Source organism: Passer domesticus, chromosome 15 (assembly GCF_036417665.1).
Source record: "Passer domesticus isolate bPasDom1 chromosome 15, bPasDom1.hap1, whole genome shotgun sequence".
Classification (NCBI taxonomy): Eukaryota; Metazoa; Chordata; class Aves; order Passeriformes; family Passeridae; genus Passer; species Passer domesticus.
The window spans coordinates 6,496,121-6,514,913 of NC_087488.1; the positions used below are offsets into that span (position 1 = coordinate 6,496,121).

The 18,793-nt window shown below is 39.6% G+C and overlaps 1 protein-coding gene across 7 annotated transcripts in view; it reads right to left on the reverse strand.

The window, feature by feature from the left end:
- GRIN2A (glutamate ionotropic receptor NMDA type subunit 2A) overlaps positions 1–18,793 on the reverse strand; it is a 161,311-nt gene that overhangs the window by 60,660 nt on the left and 81,858 nt on the right. For all 7 annotated transcript variants that reach the window (XM_064390750.1, XM_064390749.1, XM_064390748.1 and 4 more), the window contains 2 exons: positions 11,016–11,608; positions 1,104–1,218 (listed from right to left, as the gene is read on the reverse strand). In XM_064390750.1, the coding sequence (XP_064246820.1) occupies positions 1,104–1,218; positions 11,016–11,608 (708 nt within the window). The remainder of the gene's footprint in view (positions 1–1,103; positions 1,219–11,015; positions 11,609–18,793) is intronic.

Below are 18,793 nucleotides of genomic sequence, written 5' to 3' on the forward strand. Positions count from 1 at the left end.
ATAATATTTTTCCAGAACATTATATATGATATGCAGACTGTTGGAGAATTTTAAAATAGGGTAAGAAATTTTCATAACAGTTAGTGAGCAAATGATTCCTCCAAAGATTCAGATTGACACATTTGGAGAGGATTAAATTTATCCAGAGAATTAAATTTGCATCAAATGAACATAAAGAAATACACAGCATAATCTAGGACTACTCTCTGTGTTTCTGCATGACTAGCATATTTATTGAGATGTCCTTCAGTAATTCTGATTTTGTCATTATTATTCATCATCATGTAGAGTCTTGTAGTCTTATAAACTGGAGTTTTAAGTTGATTTAATGGGTTTTTAAAACTGTACCAAAAAGAATTCATAAATTTCAGCAGCAATTTAGATAATGCAGAATCACGTTTCACGAATTTAAAATAAAACTGGTGGATGATTTAGATGTATGTTTTCCTACAGTCTTATATTAAAAACAGTTTCTTAAAACAAGTTTTTAAATATAGGGACACGGCCTGCAAAACTCAGAGCCAAAACAATCACAGGCTGAGACTGGAGTTTAAAAGAAATTATACTTGTGATACACTTTTTCATTTACTACTTGCATATATGATTAACATCAATGCTACAACATTTTTCCTTCTAGTCCATATAGAACTCTATAGGGAGATCACTTGTCTACCTGGACTAGCCAAGATTCTGAATTTTTTAGGCAAACATTGATAGGATTATTCTCCAACAGGAGCTTCACAGTTGTTCTTTTTTTTTTTTAAGTGTGCTTTTACTATAAAATCTGTCAAAAACCCACAAAATCAAGCAAATAAAAGGAATGGAATTGTCAAGATATAAAAATGCCTCCAAATTCAAGTAGCTGAGGACCAAGCTTTTGGACATTTTTCAGTTATCCATTTTACATTACTCAATTTTAAGAACTGGAAACGCAAAGTGCATTTCATAGAAACCTGAACTCCACATGGCTTTTCTTCACTGATCTGCTAAAACTCATCAGATACGCTCAGGATGGTGTAAAGTGGTCTCTTCAGAGAGCTGTGACACAGCTGCTGGAGCAGGAGCCCTGAGATGTGACAGAATCCCCCCGGAGCAGCGCTCACCTTCTCCCACTGCCGCTCGTTGTTCAGCACTATCACCACCAGCCTGGGGTGGGCCTGGTAGCCATCTGCTGTGAAGGACAAATCTCTGCCTTCCCACGTCACATTCATCATGAACCTGGAAGGCAAGGAAGAAAAGTTCATTGAAAAATTAATGGGCTGTCCAGCAGTTAATGAGCAGGCGGTGCAGTCACCAGCAGCACGGATGGGATGAGGGCACCAAGCCCTGCCAGTGCTGGGGGAAGCCTGTGCTTGCAGTGTGGGGACTCGGGGCATTTCAAGGCAGTTCACAGCTCAAAACAAAGCAAAATATTGTTCATGTATGAATTATAATGCAGACATCATTTTAAACAGCTTCCACGTTACATATGATTAATCTCTCCCCATCCTGAATAATCCTTCTGGCACTTTGCACAACCTCACCAGCTTTTCAGGAGCATTTTAAACAAACCCACATCACCTCTGTGGGTAACACTGCACTATTGTGTCACTGAGTAGTACTCAGAGCAAAGTGCATCTGATCTACCTTCCCCTGTTCAGACCTCCAGGAGTCCTGTCAGATCTTCCCAAAACTGTAGCCATGCACAATATTGTTGTGCCATGAGGATAAATTCCACTAATGCCAAAACACACATGAAAGCTAAAAAGGTGTTGGTAAATATTCAGTTCAGTAATTTCAAAAGAAAAAGAATTTATGTTTTTATTATTTTGTATTTACCTTAATTTTCAATGGTTTTAAAAGACATATGAATTAATTTGTATTTTGAATAGGGAAAAAAATAGAAGGACACAAAACAAAATATGAAAGAATGAAAAATTGTAAAATATTGGAAAAAAAATCAAAACTCCACACTGTTAGTGTAAAGCTGACAGGGCTATCCCACAGTAAGAAGTAAAACTTCAATTCAAAATCTCGGGAAGAAAATACATCCCCAGCCCATCTCTGTGGTCTGAAGTTGTTCACACTGAATTGCTCTGAATTCTCATTGTATTTAATTGAAAGAAATTCAGCCCAAGACTGATGCAGGCAGAAGTGCAGATGTCCATCCTATAGAGAGATGTGTTCTGAAGGGCAGAAATTCACTGTTCCTCCTACATTACCTGTAGTGATTTACCAACAAGACACCTACACTGCTTTACATGTTTGTATGGGTTTGGAGGGGATTTTTGGGTTAGTTGGTTGGTTATTATGGCTGGCTTTTTTAGCAGTAATGGCAGCATAATCTCCTGGAGAATGTGACACAGACAAAATTCCTCAGCTCTAGATTCAAAGGAAAAGGCTTTGTATTGACATAGCTGCCTGAAAATCCCAGTAGCAGAAGCACACTAAATAAACATATATAGACCCAGAAGAAATAATGGCATTGTACCATAACACTTAATAAATAAATGTGCAGTACCCTGAACAGCCACATTAACATCATTCAACACCAGTTTGACAGCAATTTGTAAATTCACCCATTGTAATAACTCACATTTTATTACAGGTTTCCAGTATCAAAATTTTCCCCCTGACAGAACTTTGCTGTCCAGTAGAACTAATTTCCTGTACATTCCATTTTTCATCCAACAGTGAAAGACCTTGCTTGGGAACAAAAATCTTATCTGCCACTTTGAGAGGCAGCAAACACCAAACAGGATTTACTCGTGCTCCCATGTAAGGAACCAGCACAACATTCACTGCAACCCAGGGAGTGAAATGCCCGGGAAGGGAGCACAAGGGGAAATCAAGGATGTGCTGTGGAATCAGGCAATACTTGCATTTTCACTTCTGCACCCTGTCCCAGTTCACACCCATGAGGTAACACCTCTCACAATGAAAGCATCACCTGGCAAGGCCAGGCAGGAGCCAGCCCATTCCACTGGAGCTGAAAGCCAAGCAGTGTGTCCCTGCCAAGGGCTGGACCCCAAACACACGCCCTGCACTCCTCAGCTTTTGTGCTCACCTGGGTTTTTAACTGCCAGAAAATGGTGATGGGACTGGAGGTTAAACCCTTCCTCAGCAGGATCACCACCCCCGATTTCAAACACTACCCATCATATTTTGGGATTAATATTCAAATGTCCTAGTCTGGAAGCCAGGCAAGGGCTGTCACAAGATGTAGTGCTGAAGCTCAAGTGTTCCAAAAAAGACTAATATGAACCACAACTCTAAAGTGAAAAATTGAGCTCAGTGTATATTTTAAATCAGGTAAATTTACCAGCCATTAAGTAAAGAAACACATTTTGCAAGGTTTTCGCTTTTTTTTTTCTAATTCCCTAATCTGAAAAGTCTCTTAAAATTGCATTCTCTGATCCTGATACAAAGGTGCGAGTGACGCACTCTGAGCTACCCCAGATTCTCACACTGCAGCAATAAAAAAGAACTTCAAAGAGATTCTTGTTTCCCCAAGCACATTCTTCTGTACAAAATTCATCAGCTGCCGTGTTCTCCAAAAATCAATGCCTACAACCTACACTGGCTTTTGAATTGTCATTTTCCCTCCGCAAAGGACAGAAGTCCTGCTCTGCTTTTACTGGCCACGATCCCAAACTGCTTGTCCTACAAAAAATAACCAAGTGCTTGTCTGCTCCTGGTTAGGAATAATGCTGTGAAGAATTTATATTATATTACTCTTCTAGAGTTTTAAGTTTACCCAAGGTTAATTCTGTGCAAGAGGTCTTTGGCTTCTGAATTGGATAAAATATTTTTCTGAAGTAGCTTTGGAAATGCAAATTCCTGTTCTTAACTAAATGAGGTGTTTAGTTATTTGAACTCCTTACTTTGATGGGGCAATTAGCAACACACCTTGGATTTGTAGTTAATCTGTTTTCACTCCTCATTAAAGCTACAGCCTTTGCAAAGGCACGCTAGCACAAGGCCCTGTGATGGTATTATGACACTGAAGTCTTAATTAACTTTCACAAACTGAAATTTGCAAGATTCCCCAGGTGATACAAAATGGCACCTTTTTTCTGACAGAAGTTAAGCTAGTCTCACATCGAATTCAAAACAGGGTTTTTTATCATTCAAAGAACCTAACCTTAACTATGTATTTAAAAACACTTTTAAACATTTATACAATTCTTTTGCTTGTCACCTTACTCAAAAAACTGAGAATTGTTGGAACACCACAGCAGAACACCTTTGCTGTCGTGTTCACAGCAAGCCTTTGAAGCACCCAGGTTACAAACTTCTCTAAAAGTTTCCAACTTTATTTTTATAAACCTCAGAAAGACCAAGTAGTTCACACAGAACATCAGATTAATGCCAAAACTGAATATTTGTCCCTGTCAAAATTCTAACTTTAGCCAGAAAGCCAGAACATAGTGAAAAAGCTGGGGTTTCTTACCCTGTAACTACAGTATCACAACTTCATCGACTCTAATTCAATTAACAAATGGGTGAAGATTTTGCCAAAGGGGTCACAGCTCAGTTTCCAGAGCACCATTTGCTTGGATACAATATTGCTGACACAGAGGCACCTTTCTGGCCAGACTCCTCACAGGAGACATGGACTTCCTCATCCATGAGTGTTTGTTAAGGATTTCCCATACTGAATGAGAACAGTTGAAATCCTGGAGCAGAATCTTTGAGGTTTTCTACTTCTATGGTAGAAAAAGCAAACATGTTTACAGGCTATGGCATTTCTTTTGAGGTTTACCATATATATACTATATATATGTCTATGGAAGAAACACAAGTGTTTTCCTAACACATCCAAGGATTTGAGAGCAAAACCAAGAAGGCTTCATGGATTCTGTGTTGGGCATTATTTTAATGGAAAGAACCATAACTTTATGTAAATTATTAAGGTCACTTTGTTCCAAACAAAGATCAACCCTAGCCCTGGTTTCAAAAACTTGTCAGGGTGACCTGAGAAAGCCAACAAGGACAGAGTGGAAGCACAGCAGAGCAATCCCATGACACAGAAGCAGGTGTGAGGCCACCTGAGGAGCCTCAGCACCCCCCAGGTGCTCTCTCTGGGATGCCAGGGAGGAGCATCCTCAGCATGGACACTCTCCTGCCCACCCACCTGAGTCCCCTCCAGGACTGCTCAGGCTCAGGAACACAATCAGCTCTGCAGGCTTGTTTATAATTAATGTGAATTTCCCCTGAAATGCAGCTCCCAAACACACCAGCAGCTGGGAAAAATAGAATGGGGAAGGCAGAGGCAATAATGAAAATGTGTCACTTCTAAGCTACCTTCTAAGGAGAGAACTGAGTCCCTAGACCTGTAAAACAAAGCACAGGGCCTGAGAGCTGCAGGGAGCAGAAAGACCAGGGGACTCCTCTCTGCCTTGAGTTCAGAGCTACATTTCCTGCCCTCAGATGAGATAATCACTCTTGATAAACTCCCCAGGTGCCATCATCAGGGACTATCATTTTTTATTTAGTGTCTTCTTCACCGTGGGGCAGAGTTTCAAATCTCTGAGAGCTGCAGGCAATGAAGAGAAGCAGGAGAGGCTTGGGGAAATACATCTTGCATGAGAGAAACTCTCCCTCTTCTCTCTCAAAGAAGGAATTTCCAAACTGAGATTTAAAGCAGATGAAATGCCTCAAAACCAACGTTATCTGGCAATATTTTCTTTTCCTGCAAACCCAACCATTTTAATAACCTAGACAGCCAGCCTATCTGGGCTTGGCATTCACTCAGCCTCATACCTAAAAAAGCAGGAGTGAATCCAAATTTTGTGTTTTCTTCACTATCTTGTTGAGGCTCTGAACTGCTGAACTTCCTTACTGTGATTCAACCATGACATTTGAATGACACTTATCAGTAGAAACCCCCAAGACACATTATTTATCATTAAGAAACAGATTTCCTCTGTAAAATTAAATAAAAAAATGCTTAATGTAGAATATATAAAGTGTGAAGTACATACAGAAATACATCTGCAATAGAACCCCATTAAACAAGGTACTGATGCATTTTTTAAAGTCAATTCTATATCTTATGCTATGTAGGATTTTTTTAATATAAATTCAAATCCTTTAGAGTGATGCAGAGTCACTTGTTCCCCTTTGTGTATCCTCCTCCTCCTCCCCCTCCCAGCACAAGGGTCCCTTGCTTTGGAGCTGTGTCTCCCTAGGCTTGGAGCCAGCAGGATGAGTAAAACTTTGGGAGGGATCTGCTCAGTGACTGTGCAAAAGGAACAGCATGCCAGCTTCTGGGACCTCCTGCCAGCTGCTCCTTAAAGCGTTCACTGGCTCTGGAAAAGTCATCCTGCCCCAGCTGTGCAGACAAAAACAAAACTCTTGGGGAACCCTTCTGAGAGGGAGGCAGAGGGAGGGAGCAAAGTTAAAGGGCCCAGCTGCCTGGGATGTGCCACAGATGAGTGTAAATGAACACCAGGATGTTTAGCAAGTTAATTACTGTTAACATCAACATTTCAAAACCAGCCCTAATTTGATCCCATACTGCTGCACCACCTCAGAAGCATCCCAAACTCTTCCCCATGATATGTGCCTGGCTTCCTGCAAGGGGGATGGTGCCTGCAGCAGCTCCATCTCCAAGAGCATTCACTGACATGTTGATGTTGAGCCCTGCTTTCAGCCCTGAAGGCAGGCTCCACTCCACTGCCAGAGCCATGCTTGTTCTCTTGTTTTAAATTATTTTAATTAGCACAATAACAAGGTAATGCTCTAATCCAGTAACTGTTGGGTACTTTCTGCTTCCTAAGCTGACCAAACCTGGGAGAAAATTCTAATACAGATTTTCAATAGTTTCTTGAATAATTTTGTAATTAAACCAGCACCATGCTGGGGTCTCTGGGCAGTGTTCCCCTACAGAACCCCTCCTTTGTTGCCTGTGAAGTTTAGTTTTACTTTGGACTAATATATAATTAGTTAAATATCTATACACTTTCAATCATCCAGTGAAGAAGACGATACCTATTGTTCCCAAGTCTTCTGAACAAATCCTCTATCAATTGGCTGTTGATCTGTAAGTGGGAAAATATTAAACAGATTTGCTGGATTAGTCATCAAACTATTGTGTCCCTTTAATCCCAGATTTCTCTCAAAGGAGGCAAATTTATCTGTCATGATGGAAGCTGGAATCAAAATATTGAATTTGGTGACTGACTATCAGGAGAAGGGGACAGCAAACCCTCCCCTCTGAAGAGGGTGCTGTGCTGAAGGGTAACAGCAGCACAGCAGCAAGGACAACTGAGCTTTTGTCCCTGGCCCTGTGGACTGCCCATTGCTCCTGCTCCTGGTTCAGTGATGACAAATAAAGGAAATTGTGCCTGGCAAGGGGAGGATACCTTCTGGACCTACACCCTCACTGTTGAAGAATGGCTCTCCAAATCCTGCCTGTAGCTGGGCTGTATTTCAGAACAGACTCTCACCAAATGTCAGCAAACACCTGACTACCTATGGACAGACACATCTTGTTGCTTTTCAGGATAATGGCAACAGCTTCACCAACCTCACCCATCCCTGTAAGGATCAGCGTGGTTGGAAAAGCTGCAGTGAAAGGTCTCTGCCAGGGTCAGCAGTTCCATACACACCACGAGTACTCTGGTACACAAAGCAGCACCATTTCAATGCACAAAGCAGCAGCATTTTCCATGACTGGCAGGGTTATTGTGTTTTGCTGTTTGTTTGCTTCTGTGTTTTCCATTTTTTAGAGGGAACAAGAGTTTGTTCAACTGACTTGGCATTAATGAGGTGCTAATTCTATTTATCCTGCTGTGCCAGTATTTCACACAGTAGTGGTTTTCTGCCTTGGGAGATCTGGGTCTTACACAGATAGAAAAAGATTATCTGAATCAATACAGATACAAATATACATATATATCTGTGGTTTTAATGCATTGAAAATGAGACCTGTATTTTATTATAAATCCTTTATTCATAGGGAAAAACTGGCTTTCCCATGTGTACCAGAAATGAGCATTGATCAGATCATTCCAAAATCTAAAGCAAACCTGATTTTCTTCTGGGTCTAGGAAGCCAATAAAAGCATCTTAGAATTGCAGTGATGGGGGAAAGACAAATTGTGTGCTTCAAAACAAATATATCTTCAAACCAATTTAATACTCAAAGGATTTGAGAAAGAGGGAGGAGGAGCTTTTACTTCACTGCTTTCTTTACACAGAATTTCTTCACAAACAGAGATAAAATTGCAATCTAGATGTGGGAAGTCATACATAAAGCATTATTAACTTCCATTTACAAGCAAATTAGCTATTATAGCATAGCCTCAGAATACTGTCCTGGGTTTAAAGCTGAATTAGACTGTCATTACAATAGATGGAGCCTAAAAATCCTGGGGTTTTTCCCTATTTTGAGCTTTGTTTTGCTCAGGCATCCCCTTACACAGCCTCTTCCCTGACTTCCACCGAGTTCCCTGCTTCTGAGCTTGCAGCAGGGTCCTCTTGTTCAACCCTACTTCTCCAGCACTGATTCCCAGATGGACAGGGAGGCAGAGCACAGCAGATCCCAGGTCTATAAGCTGCTTGCAGTTACTTTAGCCCTTTCCACTGGGAACATGCTCCAAAATCCTTTCTTCAGGCGAGTTTCTTAATACAGCATGTATACATTAATCTTGTAGTTTACAGTATGAAACTGCACTGTCTGGGACCTGAAACTGTGAAGATTCCACCTCACAATAAAACCCTGATTAGGGCATTGATTTTTCATGTAAAGTAGAAAAGTAAATTTAGTGATGAGGATGAGAAAGTCCAATGAATTAATGTAATTCACCTTGGCATGGAGAGACTGGTCAGCTCCCCAAGATTACTTAGTACTGATAAAAGCTTGTATATACTTGCCTTGCTAGCAGATTATATGTGACAGGAATAGTCTTGGGGAGTTATTACATAAGAAGGACTATTTAAAGTTTATTTATTTTAGTATAATTCTGGGATTTCTAAATTAAAAACAGCCTCCTTCTTGTTCTTGTGGTGTTGGAAAAGCTTAAAGAATCTCCAGTGCAGAAAAGGTATTTTTACTTCACAGCTCAGTGTTTCATATCAGGAAGTGACTTTTTTAACCACAGTGCACTACAGCTTCTCCTATTAATAATTCCTGGGTGCATCATGCACTGCATGCTGCAGAATCTCCTGGTGAAGTCTAATCTCACTACCCTAGCACTCACAAACCCTGTTCTTGTACTCATGCAGGTTTAATGAGAAAATAAAGATTATTTAGAGAAATACAGTTTATCCTGAGTACTGAATACTTAATTCAAATCTACATTAGTGTGTTAGCCAAACAATAGGGTAGAAGCCTTTTTCAAAACAGGTTCAAGATTTTGTGCCCTTTCCAAGAGTATTTTAAACCCCAGCACTTGTGACAGAACACAATTTAACTTTCACAGAAACTGGAGTTCAATTATTAATAGTGGACTGCTCCGTTTGTAGGTCAGGTGCTGCAGTTAAGGCACAGTGTGGTTAACAGGATGCTTCCACTGCCCCCTGGCACTGCCAGCACACACATTAACATCCAGCACGGGGGTGCCATGGCTGGGACAGGCCCCCCAGCAGTGCCTCCCCCTGCTCTGCCCTGACACCAGGGACACACCACAGCTCTCCCAGAGCCCTGCTGGGCCACACAGCCCCTCACTGGGGAAAATGGTGCCCCGTTTGTTACTTACAAAGAGATTCAAGAAAGTACTGAAAGTCTGTATTAGAATTTTCTCCCAGGTTTGGTCAGCTTAGGAAGCAGAAAGTATCAAACAGTTACTGGATTAAAGCATTACATTGTTATTTTGGTAATTAAAATAATGAGGAAAAGTAGGAAAAGAATCATGGGGTTTCTACAATGTCTCCAGGGAATTGTAGTTTTAGAGGTAGAGGTTCAAAAATAGGAAAGGAAGCACAAAAAAACCTGCAAGTGTCATACTAAAGGCAAGTTCTCACTAAGGAAACGTTAAAATCCATTTACTCAGTTGCATTTGGCTTTTAATTTTCTGAAGAATGCTGCGTGCAAAGATGCTGTTTTCATGGGAAATAACTGTTCCAGGATATCGTGTGGTAATCAGTTCCTAATCTAAATATGCACATGCATCTCAAGATTAAAACTGTTCCAAAATCTCCTTTTTGAAATCAGCACCAACTTTCCTTCCTCTGCCTGCTTTTTTTGTAGAGAGCACTTCATCTGCACTATTTGGTTAGAACAAAGGTCATAAATACTTCTTAGTAGCTTCCATATTGTCAAGAGCTATTAAAAAATATGCAAGATACCCTACTTCCTCTCACAGACTAGATAAAGAAATATTTTACCATTTTGGATAGACGTAATCTGAAGTATCATGTCTAAAAGGGATAATTAAAAGGAAAATATTAACAACAAAAAATAATTCTGATTTAAACCTGGGCACTTCCCATCTGACAAACTGTTTAGAGAAAACATCTATATCAGCTCAGATTAATGCTGGTTAAGTTTCACAGTTATTCTATTGCAGGTGACAAAAATATACCCTTACAAGTAAAGGGGACAGATTTCAGTTCTTATGTGATAAAAGCTGCCTAACTAATCTAATACTCTACAATTTCCAGGGATAGCACTTTAATGCTGCACATTGCTTGTCTTCTAAAATATTACCAGGTTCCTGCTGATGCAAGTGATACAGGCACAGCCTCCAGAGCATTTTGGCAATTTTACCTCATAGTTAAAGTACACAACAGTCCAATTTTGTTCACTCAGCTTCATACCCTCTAAGACCAATTTCTGTCATCTTCTAACACTAGATCCAGAGCAGTGTTTATTCTCCACAGCACACATCATCTCCAGGAGCACAGCTATCAGTGCAGCAAGTCCTGTTGCACATTCTCCTGGAATATCTGAAAACCTGCTGCTTAAAAAGGCCTCAATTAAGGGATTAGCAAAATACAATATTCTCCTTCAAGAAACATAGAGCAGCAATAAAAGAGAAAAGTGTCAAGGCAGCAGAGGTTAAAATAACCCAAAGCAATCATCCTTACTTGTGCAAGGTTTGAGAGGGCCGGTCGTTTTTCTCCAGCTGTCCATAGCAGCTCGTTCTTGCTTCAGGAATGAAGGAGTACTTTTCCAGCATGGCTGATGCAGCAGTGGCAATGACCCCAAGGCCATCCCGTACCCGAGCTTCTAAACTGTAGTCCCACTCATCATAAGCTGCTGAAATGAGTCCTGAAGGAAACTCCTTGGGAGTGATTTCTGTGTTACCACTGACCAGGCTGGGAACTATCCAAAAGAAATCATAGCCAGTGAGGCCCAGGGACCGAGCCTCATCCAGGATGTAGACAGCTTCATCCTTGGAGCAATACAGCAGGATGACAGATGAATGGATCTTCTTCAGCTGGATTTGGGTTTTGGCATCTCCAAAGGCAGTATCGAGTATGATGACGTTCTGCATGTCCCAGCCCACAAAACTGTTTTCCACAGTGGTCTTAATGACATTGATGAAATCTCGGTATCCAGGGAAAGTGGTGGTCACCAGAGAGAACACGTGCCAGTCATAATCCTGCATGATCTTCAGCATGATAATGGCTTCTTGCTGGATGGAAGCCCCAAACTGGAAGAACGTGGACATGACATCCTAGAACACCAAACACAGCAAAAGATTAGCAACTTGGTACAGCTCCAAAGGGAACAGAATCTCTAATTCTTCTGCTTTCTGTTCTACCAGAGCTGCCAAACTTCCATTGCATTCCAGTAACTTTCTGTGGCTTATCATTTTCAGACCATCAGTAAGCAACACTGATCATAGGTACTTACAGTTAATCAAAATATTTGCCAAAAAGGAACAAACCAGTATTTACACTGGAAATTTCCAAGTGCTGGATCACTTGAAGACAGCAACCCAAATCAGTAGCTACTGAGGAAGCTCCCTGGGGACAGCCACCCACAGTTAAACAACTCTCCAGCAGGAAGTTTTACATTCCTGTAAACACATGAATGCAACCCAACAAACTCACATCAATTTGTAGTTACAACAGAAATAAACTGCAATGCATGCTGTATACATGCTGGAGGAGCTCTGTACTTCCAGACATAATGTCTGAGGGGGACTTCATCTCCAAGCTTCACTAGGCTTGGTGGAAGCTTTCAGACTCTGCAGAAGGAGATTTTCTGTCCCCAGGGACTGAGTTCACTGCTGGGCCTGCTCTGCTCAGAGCACATGGCCCATTGATGCCTGATAGAGAATTAACAGGATGGGACTCCAAGGACAGCCAGCAATCTGTCAGTGTCCTCATTTAAAGGACTTAAATGGGGATAGCTTCAAACAATGGCCTCAGAGCCTGCAATTGCTCTGCAATATTGCCCAACACAGATTTGTTTCTATTTGTCTTATGATTTACAGAATTCGTAACATTTTATACAGCATAAGGGCAGGTGCTGTTTATTTTGACATCATCAGAAATAGGCAGCACAATTCATTTTGTAGGCACTAAATTTCCAAACACTTTCAGTGATGTATTTTTACTAAGTTGCCGTAAGATCTAAATTTATTTGTTTAATTTTACATTCTGCATTTACATACAATAATTAGAGTGCCTAAACTATACATGGGAAGCTGTATAATTCTTTATTTTTATTTTACTTCAGTGTTTATTCTTGACCAGTAGAGGCAACTTATTTGCATCATTTTCAGACACAGAAAGCATGAACTCCTGGTGAAACAAAAGCTTATGATTTAAAAATAAGATATGAATCATTCAAGATTTCTTATGCAGGCTTCTGAAGGAAGACACATACGATGCTTTTAATTTAAAGAGTTTTATGATCATGGTCACAAACTGCTATCCTATTTTACACTTGGAGGGAACAGAAACAGATTAATTGATTTGGGTTTCATGGCAGGGTGGTGTTAAACATACAAATATTAGTGAGAAGGATAGCTGAGCTCTGCAAGCTCTGCAAATCTATTCCAAGAAAACAGTCTGTACTTTTTTAAATAGAAGATGAGGAGTGTTATTACTTTCCAAGTGTTAAGAAGCTGGCACCAGGATTTTATATAGCTTGACAGCAATAAAAGTCTTACAACTTGTGTCAGACCCTGAAGACTGATATTGAAGGTATAAAATACACACTGCTGGTGGTAATGAAATCATCTGCCATGGCTTCTTTGGTACCTCATGACATTCTGAACGCCAGAGACAGATTTAAAATGTTTTGGGTTAATTACAAATGTTATAAAATATGTTTTGGAGAAGAACTGAATAAGGAATATTTGATTGCTGAATTCTTCTAGGAGCTATTTCCTGGTGACCTGGACTAGACATGTGAAACCAGAAAATAAGATTTTCATATGGGGACTCTCACAGCTAAAGGAACCCAGCATACAGAAAAGCTGCTCAGTTAGCATTTAACCATTTAATTACTGATTTACTGCTACAAAGTAAAGTTGATATCTACAGACAGTGCCATGAATCTGACTTTGCTGCAGCTTCTAACTGATCATAAAAAAATATTGCAATTTAAAGCCAAACACTTCAGTTTTCTTCTCCAACTCTTATCTTGGTTTCCATTTATGATTATGCTAAATTAGAGTAAAAAGTAAAACCCCTTATAGTAGAATAATTAGATTACATCCATCATATCCTTTCACTCTTCCCCATTTCTTTATGTGTTTTATAGCAATGGAATAATTCTTTCAAACAATACATACACCTTGGTCCTTTGTGCATCACAAGGAACTTCTCCAAAAAAAATGGACATTTTCAAGTGTGACCTTTCTAACTAGCAAATACAGATTTTTAACCTAGAGCAGTCTTTGGCATCTTCTCTGGCAATTAAGAAGTTTTGAGCACAATGCTCTGTGTCACCATTGCATCAGGCTGACAACAAAAGAGAAGTCATAAAAGTAAATCCTTTCCTTTTGTAAATATTATGTTAGAAAAGCAGTTTATGAAACAAGTTTCAGACATTTTTGTAAAGGTCACACCCATATCACAAAAACCTGTTTCCTGTAATTGTGAATGCAAAGTCTAGTCAAAATCAGGCAACCATGATCAATTTGTGATTAAAATGCTGAAAAAAACTGTAATTATACAGTGAAAAGAAGTTTGGGGTTAGGAAAAATGGAGACACGAACACCACAAGTGAGATGCTCATCTGAAGAAATTCCATGTAACTGCACTGACTTCACTGGATGCTTTTATGGAGCTGAAGACCTGACTGTATTTACAATGCATTTGAAACAGATGGAAGATTACAAGGAAATTGCAGCCTTAGGAACTTCAGCAGATACTTAAATGACTACAAGGAGAATATTCAAGGACATATCCATTAAATGGGGGGGAAGGGTGAAGTTTAGTGAAGAAATAGCAAATAAATAAAACCGTATCAGATTCAATTATTGTATTCTTAAACATCTACAGAGCCTTTCATTTTGGGGGGTTTTAAGCTTCACATTCTTTTCAAAAAGCATTATTATTCCTCTGCTTTATACAGACTTAAATTCCATATGTGTAATAAAATACTAAGTTCCAATTTTCTACATTCAAATGCAAACTAGAGTGATGTTTGTAAAAAACAAAATTATTCTGTTATTTTCATTTAACTGTCATCTTGTCATGTATTGAGACATCCCTCTAAATCATTGCTGAAGTAGGAATACAGATGTAATATCAGAAGTACTTTGAATGCACACTAGAAATATTTTTCTTTCATTCCTCAATGTCTCCAACTATTGAGATTACTGGTGGAGGTTGCAAGGAAGGAATTTATCCAGGGCAAGAAAATGTTTACAGAGGAATTTCTCAGATAAATCTCAAAGCATGACAATCCCAAGATGCTACATTTAGTATGAGCAAAGATTTAGTTGGAAGAAGTATCCTCTTCCAACTTCTTAGCTAAATTTCACTACATCCATGTGAAAAAGAAACAGCAATGAAAAGAGACAGTAAAGAGCAAATGAAAACTTTTTGTTTCTTTCTGTCTTGCACATGAGTGCACAGTTTACAGCAGAACATCTCCCCATATGTTTCACAGCAGAAGGAAGTAATCCTTCAATTTGTATCTTGCTTAATGTTATTTCTGAATTTTGTATGTGACAAGGTTCTGTTGTTGCAGGAGAAGGGCACTTCAACGTTCCCACGCTCGGGCACAAAGCAGCCCAGCGCTCCTGCTGCTGTCATTTACAGATTAATATCTTAGAGTAAGTTGTTTTTAATTAGTGTACCCAGTCTATAAATCTGTCACTGTTGTCAGAATTGCACATTTCACTTCCCTATTCCAGCAAATTACAGGAATATTCCTCTGGAAACCTCATCCTCAGCTATTGTCATGACATCTCAGTTTCCCAGCTCTGGCTTCTCCCCGAGCTCAGCAGGGGCCACTCCCAGCTGCTGGAACAGCTGAGGGAAGCCCTGGTGGTGCTCTGTGCCTGCCAGGGAAAAGGCTGCAGGAGTTGGTCACTTGAGGAAAGAAATATTTGTTATCTAAACTAGTGTAGCTTTTGCTAAATGAAAATTAAACTCTAAACCAGAACAAAACTGGGGTCAACAAATTGAGGACCAAATAATTTTCCACTCTGCAGACATAGCAAGGGACAGTCACTTCACTGGTAAGACAATATTATGACAGGAAGGGAAAAACCAATATCAAAGAGAGTTTAAAAATCAATCCAGAGGATGATTTTATTCAAATAGCAACAAGATTATCATGACAGGACTACAAGTAGGACTTTAACGTTATCTTAATTGCTTCATTCTTACTCTCTTTCACAGAGATCAGCAAAAATACTTTTTCTCTGATTTTGCACCACTGTAAATCAGACATTCCATTTTCAGAAAGATTTACAGCATGTGGTGCCAGGTCTCCACATGCAGTGCAAGCTGTTCCCTGTTTAATGAAATATCGTAGTTATTTTTCATTTTTATAAAGACTGGAAAAAATGAAAGCCGGAGGTTAGTCATGAATTCAACTCAATAATTTAGCATCACATCAAAAATATACTGGATAAAATTATTTGTGCTGATCTCAGGTGTAGGTAAAAACATGCATCTTGCAGGGTGTTAACTTGGTACCATTTGTCTTGGATTACTTGAAGTGGTGCCTTGATTCCCTGGTAAACATGAAGTGAATGGCATTTCTCTGCCATGAATTTCCAGGCCCCAGCCACAGGGTTTTCCTTTGTGGAAGGGCACAGACCCATGCCAAACTTTCAAGTAAATGCAAGCACTGAAGTGGAAGAGCTGAAAGGAAAACCTTTCCTCCAAGACACGCTGCATATTTTTGAATCCTTAAGTTATTAAATTCCGCCTCTATTCATTAAGAGATACAGCAGGCAATTCCCAACACAAACAGCTCACTGAGGTGCCCAGGGAGAAAACTCCTCCATTATCACCATGGGAGCAATTTGAGGGAGGTTGTACAAAAATTTGTACTTCCATACAAAGCATAACAACATGTGAGGGTGGAAGTGATTCACTTATTCTTACAAAAAGCAGAAAATACTTGATTCCCAAGGACCTGTCACCTCTCTGGCTTCACACATGGTGAAACCAGAGCCAGAAGGGTGGAAATGTTCCTACTCTGTAATTTAAGTGGTGCAAATGCACAGCAACTAAAAGTATAAAGGTCAACTAAATGGACAAACCAAAGCCTTATCTTTTATTTTAAAAGTTTGCTCTAGGAGAAGAACACTGAAGTTAGAGGAGGACAGTAGAACACAAGGGAATACAATATGGCTTTCCAATATCTGACATGTCCCCTTTTATTATTTCATGGAATAAATATGAGACACATGATTTTAAAAGGTTAGCACTGGCCTAATCAAGCATGTTCTTTCCCATTTCCAGAGGGAGTCTGCAGAAATCCATTTTGCAAAGACTTCTGTATTTTTAGGTCATGGCTTCATCCTAAGAATTTTGCTAGATAACAGGTTCTGTGGGTTTTTTTTCCTTTTAAATATATCCATTTAATGATACACTACCTATTTGGCTTATCTAGACCTGTTACAAGAGCTGAAGTTAGTCACTTTTTTTTTTTCTTTTTTGGTAACAGAATAGCAAATAAACAAAGAGAAATTAATGACAGCAGGGTTTATAGCGATTATTGCAGAGTCACCTGGGTTTGATCCTTTACATTTTCAAAAAATAGAGTGTCACATCTAATGAAAGTAGCTCAATATGTGATACAGTAAAATAACCTAATTATGGAAGATGACTAGTTTTGCACAGAGCTCATGAGCCATTCCTGGGCTGGAGCTCACTCACCATCTGGGTTTTCGTTCACAGATTGTTCAAACACTGGCAATTGAGGTGGCTCAGTGTGAGCTCCTGATCAACCAGGACAGACAGGTGAAAAATGCTTTCAAAGGCTGAAACGAGCCAACAAGACTGTGACCAGGCAATAAAATCCTGAGAAGATTCACATGAATCAGCAGGGATTTTGGGGTTTGATGCAAAGTTTATTTACAAGATGCCTCCTTTCTAGACAGACTTTCATTTCCACAGTTACAGAAATGCTTTGCCTTACCATGTTTACCATGAATATTTCAATGAGAACGGGCAAAACTGTGGGTCTACAAAATGGCAATACGGCAATATGGACCTGCTTTGCTGCTTTGGGTAAGTGACAGCTATTCTGCAGCTTTTGGGATCAAAAAGAATTCAAACATAAGAAGCAGAGTACTGATTCCTCAAAGAATAAAGGGAGAACAAAAAGTGTTTTTAAAAAAATCAATTTGTTTTGTACATTCAAATATTTCTTGAATATAAATCATTGATTCTTTAACCCATGCTGGATCATGTGGTTCTGTACATCAGTGTAATCAGCATTATCCTAAAATACTTTACCTTTATGGGATTTGTATGCAAGTTTCGTTTCCTGTCAGTATTTCACCCAGAAAATAAATATTGAAAAATGTGTTTGACTGAACATATTGTGGAGCGAAGAGGACAGATTATAGCTGAGTATCATTTCCCTTATGACCCTTGCCATGACTGCAGATAAATGCTTTGCCATTTTTTAAATTTAGATTTTTTTTCATGGTTTTTATAAGCAGTGTCCTTCTGCTTTATTCATATAATTAGTCATCACTAAACTGATGTAAGTAAATAGTTTCTTGAAGAGCCAAAGAAGACCTCATTTTCCATAGGAAAATAACTTTAAATGAGCCATGGAGCACATCTTTCACCTCAAGGAACACCTGAGTTCACATGCAGAGATCTTGAGTCTGTCCTTTCAGTGAAACCTCTTCAAGCAGTTGTCATGAATGATGAATCAGGAAAATTAAGAACTTTCCAAAGACAGGAAAAGCAATTGCTGTGAAGTTACTCCAGTTAATACTGGTGAAAGTAACTGGCTTTCTGCTGTGAGGGAATATTCATCTGCCAACAATTTACATCTGAAACACCAAAACAAAGCTTTGGTGACAGCATTAGGAAAAAAAATGGGGTCCTGCTCCAGCTGTCCCCACGGCAACCTGAGAAAGTTTAGAACACAGTGAGGGTGACTTGTTCTGTACAGGTCACCCACTTGGCTGGGAAAAAGAAAAAATTGAATAACGCAACCCAATCCCAAACCATGATTTTACTGCAAAACTGTCAAAATGCACTTGTTAGAAGGTAGAAAGCCTAGTTGCATTTTTGGAAACAAAAACCATTTTTCAGCCTTACAGAAGGCTATTCACCAGGTATCAGAAACAAAAAGCATTAAGAGAGCATCAGTGAGCTTGTGAATCAGCCCAGTGAAAGGCCAAGACTCAGGAAATCCAGCAGGGATACACAGAGGTATTTTAAGAAAGGAGCAGTCTAGGTAACCTTCCTCTACC